The 9,360-nt window shown below is 53.9% G+C and overlaps 1 protein-coding gene across 2 annotated transcripts in view; it reads right to left on the bottom strand.

Moving 5' to 3' along the window:
- Nucleotides 1–9,360, bottom strand: part of SH2D3C (SH2 domain containing 3C) — a 50,924-nt gene that overhangs the window by 10,047 nt on the left and 31,517 nt on the right. For both annotated transcript variants that reach the window (XM_019510552.1, XM_019510553.1), the window contains one exon: nucleotides 460–588. In XM_019510552.1, the coding sequence (XP_019366097.1) occupies nucleotides 460–588 (129 nt within the window). The remainder of the gene's footprint in view (nucleotides 1–459; nucleotides 589–9,360) is intronic.

Here is a 9,360-nt window from a genome sequence, read left to right as displayed (position 1 = left end):
CCCCCCCACCTGCCCCATTTGACATTAGTTCCATAGTAAGGGGGTATCTGGATACTGTGTCTAGCTGCTCCTCAGAGGGACCCCTGACTGCATGGCAAGCAGACTTTCTCCAGCTGCTGCCAGGCCAGGCTACCACTGGGCTATGACCCCTCTCTCCTTGGAAGCTGCTTTTCCTCTGCCCTTCCTGGTGCTTGGCTTTGCTCAGTCTCCTCATGGGAAGATCCCTGCAGTGTAGGATGGAGGAACCAAGCTGTGAGGGGGCCTCTCTCTGACCCTGCAGCTGTGGCTGAGGGGCTGGTGGTGAGTCCTTGTGCCTCTTCCCAGTCTGGCAGACTGATGCCCTTTCAACACTGGGTATCACTTGCTCTGGTGCTAAAGCCAGCCTGAAGTATCTGGTCTTCAGCACCTTGGCAGGGGAAGAGCTGCTCTACAGCCTGCAGCCCCCTCCCCACACTTCACCTCTCGGGGGATGCGCCCATGGTACCACGCATGGCTGCGCAGGTCGGTGCTGCTCAGTTTCAGCTCCTCCTCCAGCTCCTTGTGTAGCTTCTCGGGAGAAGAGTCAAGGATGTATTTCTCCTTGGAGAACTAGAGAGAGCACAAGAGTGCATCAGCCTGGCTCACAGTAGCAGAACGGCACCCAATGAGATGCCCTTCTTCCCCACCCCAGGAGAAGCCCCTTGCCATGCAGGGATCCACTAGCTGGTGGGTGGTCTTTCATGTATAAGAACCTCCACCCCTGAATGCTGGCTGGAGTGGGGGTTGCTTAGATGGGCTCTGCCTGTAGAGGATTGGGGCTCAGGTAGGGGTGATGGTACATGGTGTCAGTAACCAGAGCTGTGCAGTGTTCCCCTCCATGGCTGAGGCAGCTGCATGACTGAGCTGTCAGTACAGGAACCCAAGATAACAGCTCTGTTTCACCAGAAGCCTGTGGCAAAGAGTCCTTTGCTCTCTGTATCCCTACAGGCAGATGGTGCTGCTCCACTGATCCGGGCATTGCCGTGGGAGCATGCTTATTCATCTGTGCCTGTGCCGGCTGTGGGAGCAGGGGTGTGTTCCTGCCCCCCTTTCCTCCCACTCCGGCATATGCTTCAAGCCTGAGCACCTGGGACTCCTCCGCACCACATTGGATGTGCTGCCTGCTCTGCCACCTTGCTGAGTGGGACATCATCAGACTATTTTTGCCTGTGGGTCCCAGCAGGCTGGGAGATGATGACGTCAGTGCAAGGGAAGGCAGAGCCATTGGAGGGAAGAGCCTGAGCCAGAGACCTGGTCAGCAGTATGATGCATGGCCCTTGATCCTGCTCTGATCAGGCTGGGCACAGAGTGCCCATCTTGCACTTGCAGGGTTTGGGGCTGCATTACAAGTGTGCCCTGTAGCAGCAGCTTGAGGGACTGCCCACTGCAATACCCTCAGCCACGACCCAGACAACAAGGGCTAAGGCAGCATCAGGTGGGGCTGGGACCCTTGTCCTCAAGAAGGCTTGGGAGTGGTTCAAAACCTTTTTGGGTTGTGGTGGGGCTGCCTAGCTCTCTGAGCTCATGCTTTCCTATGGACACTATAGAGAAGATCCATATGTTGCCTGTCAAGACAAGGGAGGGGCCTAGCCCTAGCAGTGGGGTAACAAACCAAGGCCAGAGGGAATCCCATTGCCACCAGCTTCTAGTTGGGTGATTCCCCTTGGTTCATGAATGGGATTAGCAAGCCATAGCGAGGCTTATAATACCCGCCAGTCTTTACACAGCACCACTGATTGCTCTGATTCTACAGAGGGCTTGTTTTGGGAGCTGTACTATATAGTTAGTTGGCCCTCTCCATGCATCAGGGAGCTTTATACACTGCCTTCCTGTGTGTAAGTTGGTATATCTTCTTCTCTTCAGAACTGAAGTAACCTGCCCAGGGTGACACAAGAAGTCTAGTGTGAACCAGAACTCTAAACTTCACCCCCTGCCTCTCAGCCCAGGACACTTCATGTTTCTGTCCCTGGCCAGAGCAGCTCAGACAAGAGAGCAGGTTGACTGCCCTGATGTGACATGCCACGTGCTGTCCTGCCACAGGCCATCTGCTGGGTAAGTTGGGACCACTGGCAGGGAGCACTCCTAGTCCCCTGGAGTCCCCACAGCTCAGCGTGTGGGATCTCAATGGATCCTCTCGCTAGCTCTAATGCAATGCTTTCTTCCTTGCAAAGCTGGTCAGTGCATCAGCTCCCTGCTCTGGTTTGACAAGATCAGTACCAGCACTCCTTACTGTCCTGGGCTCGCAATGCTTACAGCTGCATACAGGAAGGGACTTCTATAGGCAAAGCAACAGCCAGCCCATCTGAACCTTCCCCCTGCCCCCCACTGTCAGGGGAAGCCCAGTCTGAAGTTCGAAAGGGATCATGTATAAACAACAGATGTCCCATCCCCCAAAGGGTTAACTCTGCTGTGTCCGCCCGCTGATATCATGAATAGTAATGATGGCTTTGAAGGAAAGCTTCTGCATAGAAATGAGCTTTTACTTGCACTCCTGCACCTGAGCCTAAAGCACCCAGTCTCTCCCCCTCCCCACCCCTGGGGAGACAACAGCTGACGTAATGTCTCTGATCAGCTGGAGCTGGGGCTGTGCCTTAGCTCTGCAGTGCCTAGGGCCAGCGCTGCAGAGGTGATGGGATTCCTGGAGGGCTGTCAGATGCCAAGTCAAGCTCGGGCTGCCCCTGCTGGAGAAGAGGCAGGGGAATAATTACAGCCAGGCATGTGCTTGCACATAGGAGGGGTGGGCCTGGGAGACCCCTTCCTGTAAGGGGTTGGCAGTGCTGGTGCTCTCAGGCAATATCTACACAGAGTGTCTCCTGCCTCGGGGGGTGCGTACCAGAGCAGTGCACGGCCATCCGGCTGTATCGCTCCCCACGCATGCCCATGCATGATAAGAGGATCTGTAGTGCCAGCCAAGAGGCCTGGAGCACAGCTCTGCACGCTGCACCCTTTCTCTGGGCCAGTGTTGCAAGGCTTGTGCCAAGGTCTCGGTGCAGTGATGGCTTGGAGATGGCTCCCTCAGTAGCCTGCAGTGGTGGCTCTGATGCTGACTCTGGCAGCCCTGAGACTAACAGAATCCAGCTAGGGCCAGGCTGTGGAGGCTGGACAGGATTGGGTAGTCGGTCGCCTACTCCTAGCTCTTTCCCTGCCCCCCACTGCTGACATTTCTACCTTTGCATCACTTTTCCTAGAGACAGTAGCCATCTCCTCTCCCTTCTTCCTGTCCGGCATCTTGGGCTTGGCTCATTCTGGTCAGAGCAAGAGCATGGAAGCCATTCTCCCTTGCTGGAGTGTAATGATGTCTTCTGCTGATGGAGCTTTTCCCCCCTTTTATCCTTCAGCTCGGGGGAAGTTGGTTCCCTGACTAGCTGTGAGGCTCATCAAGCTTCCTTCTATTGCACTCTAGGGGTTGCATCTCCCTATAGAGGCCTGTTCCATTCTCTGCCATCTCCATCACCATCCCTCTCCATTTTAAACCTTAATTAGGTTCACAGCAGTGATGCCCAATGTTCCTTTCTGGACTCCTTTCAACCTCCGCTGGTCCTTATGAACAGAAGCGAGTGTATGACTTCTTGTTTTCTTCAGCTGCCTGTCCCAGACAGTAGTCTCCCTTGGGCAAGAAAAGCCACTTCTAATAGTGCCACACCTCCCTCCACCCTCTCGGAGCAGACCTTGCACCTGCCATCAACCTCACCATTGCCCTGAATTCCTGCCTCCATGCACATCTGGAGCTTTTACATGTAGACCTGGGGCCAAGCCTGCAAGGGTCAGAGAGCCCTGAGCTCCCGCTGCTCCGTGGGACCTGTGGGTGCTTGGTGGGATCTCTGGTCCCTGCTTGCTCCTGACTGGTAGGCAAGCCCCTGTCTTCAGGCCCTTCTAAGGGCAAACTCATCTGCTCCAGCTGGGCTCTATTAAAAATAAGTGGTAGCCAGAGGATACAGCCAAGGTCCAGCTCCCCCCTGGGGGCCCAGGCCTAAGCAGATGCGGTTGCCATGACAACCCCATCCTCTGACATGGAGCAGCCTGCGAGTTGATTCCCTGCAGTAGGCGCTTCAAATCAAACTCCCCACAAAGCTCCCCAGCTGGAGAGAGGGTAAGGATCTCTGCCAGTGAGCAGCCTGCAGAGCCCTCCCGGGGAAGCAAGCATATAGCAGGCTATCCCCATGCAGGGTGGAGCTGCGTGTGATCTAAGCAAGTTGCTGCTGCCCGAGGTGGGTACCAACAATGATGCCCTCAGAGTGATATGGGATGTCCAAGTAGCAGGAAAAGTTTCAAAGCTGTTTGCTGCCTAAAATGAGTGATGGCATTGTTTCACTGGAAAAACAGCCCCTGGTGCTTCCCATCCACTTCCCCCACCCTGGCACTTGCCTCTTCTCAGGAGGGACTTTCCCCTCCACCTTCATCAACCTTGCACTCTCTAACCTTTTGCCACAAGCCTAAGTGGGCAGCTAATGGAGTGTGAGGGCTGCTCAAGCACCTATGCAAAGCCCCACCACAACCCAGTCCTGCAGCAAAAGCTGCCACTTGCCAGCCTTCCACCACCCTCTCCTGCAGGGCTGACCCAAGCTTGCAGAACGATCTTGCCTCATCAGGGTCCCCCTGATGCCATGGGGGCACATACCTGCCTGAGTTCACCTCAGTCTCCATTCTAGGGCTGTCTCCCCAAGTGCCTTCATCTTCCTGCCCTTTAAGATCCAGGTTTATGCCTTCCCACTAGGCAGAAAATAAAACCCCAGGGAAACAGCACCTGGTATAATGGGATGCCAGCTGGGTGGGCATCCAGGGGCTACTGCACTGCAGCTAGGACATGAAAACTGTTCAAGTGGTCCTTCAGGAAACAATCTCCAGCCTCCTGTCACAGACTGAGACAGGGCTGGCGTTAGCCCTCAGGCTCCCTGTTCTACTTGCTCAATAGATTAGTCAGTTTTGCACTTTGTTTTTCCCACCAGCTCCACATGGGCAGAGGATTAGCTACTCTTCAGCAGTGCCATCCAGCTGGGTTTTCCCCAAATCCACCCCAGGCACATGCAGGAGAACAACAAAACAAATTGAGCAGCACCCAGCACTCCCAGGCCTGGATTTGGCTAGCAGCCAGGATGGCATTAGCTCCAATAGGCAGGTGCTACACTAGCAGAAAAGAGGGGAAGTGGGAGCATTGTTGTCATGAGATCTGGGGGCTGTTTGCCATCAGAGAACACCCACCAGCAGCTATGCTGAGGAGTGGGGTCAGAATCTAGTCACTGCTGGGCTATGCAACAAAACACCCATTTAGTTCAGGGTGGCCTGGCCAAGGCATTTGTTGTGCTTGCTGCCCCTTGGTCTTGCATCACACTGTTCACAATGCTTGTATTATTGATACTTGGGGTAAGGGTAATCACTGTGAGCCTCTGGCAGGCCATGCCCACGTGGCTGGAGATGGCTGTGCTAATGGCATCAGTGGTGTCCGTAGCACTCCTGCCCTAGGGCACCAGTCCCTGCTCAAGCTGCTCATTTGGGGCTGCATTCTGCATAGAGTCAAGTTTGCTGGAAGCCTCTTGGCTGAACAGCCCATGCACCACAGAGCCATTAGCCACTATCCCAACAATTGACTGCTCTGCCTCAGTTGCCAGCATGTCTCAGAGGAGGCCTTCCCCTGTGTGGATGCTGCCAGCTGGCTGGGAGCCAAGAAGCGGGTACTAGGAAGATGAGGCAATCCAAGGCCAAGCAAATGCTGTCATGGGGAATGCTCCTGTGTGAAACTGGATGAAGTAAGTGCCCAGCTAGAAAAGGCCGTGCCCAGTGCAGTCACTGAGTTTGCACTGGACCTTAAGTCTTTCAAAGCCCAGGCAAATAGCAGGTCTGGGGCAGGACCGGAATTGTCATTCTCATCACAGTTAGATCACAGGCTGGGCCCTGGCCTTTCCTTGCAGCCCAGCCTGCTCTACACCTGCCAAGCTTGGAGGCACCGTGAAGTCGGGAGGAAATATAATGGAAGTATATTAGGAAAACCAGATCAGGAGCTGCCAAGGCCAATGCTAAGCACTGCTTGGGGAACACAGCCACTAGGCTGGCTCAGCAACAGTGATAGAGGCCATCTGCCCCAGACAGTGTACTGGGTGCTGTTTCCCAGGCAGGGGGGTTGAGGATGCTTTCCAGGTCCTTAAGAACAAACAATAATGGTAGCTTTTGCAAGAGGGAAAGGGGAATCCATCTCCATCCGCCTCCCTTCCCTGGTCCCTGCACAGCACAAAACACCAGCTGCCCAGTGCCCCTGCCTTGCTGCTTCACTTCCTTTGCAGTTTGGTGGATTGGCTTTCTCCCAGGTAGGGGTGCATTCACCCCACACAGCCTGGCCCTAGCTCAGTGTACTCAGCTGTTGGGAACGCTGTTTTATGCAGTAGAACGGAAGTGGTAGCCAAGGGCTACCAACCAGAATCTCATTCAAAGAGACTTCATATGGAGCCCTTATTCCATTCTAGCCTCTGTTTTCATCTCTGATGGACAAAGGACTATCTTTAGCAGACTTTGATACATGCAAGTAGCACAGGCCTTTAGAGTGGGCAATGCTGTCTGAATGCCAGATGCAAGATGCCCTCTCAAATCCAAGATCACCATAGGCTTTACTCATTCAACCCTCTTCAAGCTTTGGTCAGTCTGGAATTTTGTCTTGCCCTGTGAACCCCACAAACTCTTTCATTCCCCATAGAGGTGATCACCCCCAGATCATCCATGAGGCTAGCCCTCACTGCAAAAAGCTCCTGATTTTTTCTTTTTCCTTTTTTATCCCAAAACCTGCCCACCTGTCCCTGCTGGGACCCTCCTCTGGAGACATGCCAACTTCACATTTTATTGTTCCACTGTAACAGCAATACAGATGTCCCCAAGCAGGTGCAGGGACCAGCACAGAGAATCCAGAGTGGAAGAGCAAAGCAGCCAGGTTCTCAGAGCAGCATCTGGACATTAAATGGCCCATGGAAGACATCTACTGAGGAGAGGAGGCAAAAGGAATCTACCCTGTTCAGGTAGATGTGGAATGAGAGAGAAGCAAGACTTGATTCCATCAAGAACTTCCCATGAAGCAAGTGAGCCTCAAGACCATTAGTATCTCCTGGGGTCCAACAACTTCCCCTCCACCTTGCTTCACTGATCCCAGACAGGTCAACAGGGCTTACTGCTGTATACTGCTATTGGCTAATAGATGGCTCTCCAGCTCTGCCATATGCCTATGGTGAGGAAGACCAGAATCCCCAGTAAGATGCACCATGGGCCCCTTGTGAAATGGTCTCTGTTTAGGGTTCTTGTAAGTGTGACATCCTGGTTTGTCAGGACTGTTTGCCTGACCTTGGTCACGTACAATATAGATTAGGGATAGTCTGTGATGAGCCCAACCAATTATGCTTGTCTTTGATTATCAATAAAAATAAAAACCAGTCCCCTCCTCTGTTCCACCTAGAAATGATGTCCTGCATCTTCAAAAGATGCTGACTGGTACAGAACACAATGACCCATCTATTGAGCAACATGGATCACTCAAGGATGCCACTATACACTGGCTCCACTGAGGACAGATATGGGTTCAAAGTCTTTGCCCAATCTCTCCTCAGGATGGGTTCTGGCTATCAGAGAAGTTCCCTTTTGACATGGTCTGGACCATGGCCTCGCCTGGCCCGTTGTCTTTCATGTTCTGGAAATGTAGGCAAAAGTTCTGTGGTCCAGGCAGCTGGTGGGCAATGCAACTGCAATGCCATAGTTCAGTGCTATGTGGCTGTAGGACAAAGTGAGGCCATGGCAGCATGCAGGTAGGTTGGAGCAGTGGTACCTACACTGATGCCATCCCACTGGTCCAGGCCACTAGCGTAGGCACAGCTGGGGGGGGGGGGGGTGTGTACATACACCATCCATTCATCCATCCATCTCTCTATGTATTAGTTATCTCACTTCAAGGCGGCTGCTGCTGCTGCATCCCTTTTCGGAGCTGCCATTGGCCTGAAATTATGTCATTGCATTCAGTGCTGGGTGCATTGCTATTGGTCGAGGGGCAGAGATGCTGTTGTCAGCTGGAAAGGCTCCAGTCATTCATCTGGAGTTCAGTGTGTGTTTGCTGTGCGGACTCCGGCACAAATAAATGGAGATAAAGATCTGGCAGAGCCAGGTGAGCATTCGGGGCTCACTTTTAACCCCTATATTGCTGGGACATAGTCCCCCCCACTCCCCCTCAACAGAAGTCAGCGTTTCCCTATTAACCCTGGGAAGCACTGGCTTGGAGCATCTGAAACCCCGTGCTGGTTAAAAGGTGTGCTAAGCCGGGGAGCTGTAGCGCCTTGGGGATGCTTTCTCCAGATTCCTCAGTCTGGTCTCAGGCAGTTTCTTTTCCCATAGTACTAAGAAAGAAAACTAAGCCCAGGGTTTAGCCTGAGACAAGCAATTGCAGTGGGAGGTCAGGCGGGGCTCTGACAATACCCATATGGAGCAGGCATTCATGCTCTCTAAGCTGGAGAGTCTTGATTTTTTTAAGCTGCTTCGAGTTACAGGGGACACGAACAATACGCTCCTGTTGCTTATTTAACTTGCACAGTGCTGGCTGGTAGCCTCTTAGTTTCCAGCCAAAGGTAGTTTGACTCTTATCTTTGGAAGCATCAATGCCTTTTGCATAAATGCTCTGTTTGTTTCCTACTTAGCGGATAAGAACGGACCCACGTTTCTCATCACTTGCACCTCTGACCTTTGCAACGGTGGGTGCCAAGCGAGATGACTGGCGTTTCCCACCCACACATGACACAAAACGCAAGGCAGCTGAGGATCACGGCAGGGGCCTTGACACCGAGCATCCTTTAACCAAAGTCAGATGCAGTCAAAGCTGTGCAAGTGTCCTGAGACAAAGACCAAGGACCCCATCTTTACATGAGGTGTGATGGACAGCGGGGTTGAACGGTCCCTATTCTGTGCTTGGAGAGGCTCCCAAGGAAGCAGCATGTCCTGAGAAGGGTTTGGGTGAGCGAGCTGCAGGCGAGAGGGCTCCCGCATGAGACACTACCGCTCCGCTACCAGCATCGCCACCTGTCAGAGGTACCAGATGTGCCGTGCCCGGTTCGGGCGCCTCGCCTTTCGGCTTGCGTGCTCCACCTCAGCAGAGCAGCCGGCTCAGCCTGGCCTGCTACCAGCGTTGCCACACACATGCCAGCGCGCCCCTCGCTGTCGCACGCCGCCGGGCCACGCTAATGGCAGGGCCGGCATGCGGAGCCCTCCCAGGAGACGGACACGGAGAGACTCGGTGCTGCCGGGCTCGGCTGCGTCCCTCGGACCCGGGCTCCCGTCACCCGCGGCTGCGAGCCCCAGGGCGCGCACGGGGTTTCCCCCCCGCCGGGG

Source organism: Gavialis gangeticus, unplaced genomic scaffold (genome assembly GCF_001723915.1).
Source record: "Gavialis gangeticus isolate Ggan-Ray unplaced genomic scaffold, GavGan_comp1, whole genome shotgun sequence".
Lineage (NCBI taxonomy): Eukaryota > Metazoa > Chordata > Crocodylia > Gavialidae > Gavialis > Gavialis gangeticus.
The sequence above is the reverse complement of the archived record's forward strand: the minus strand, read 5'-3'. Positions and strand labels throughout refer to the sequence as shown.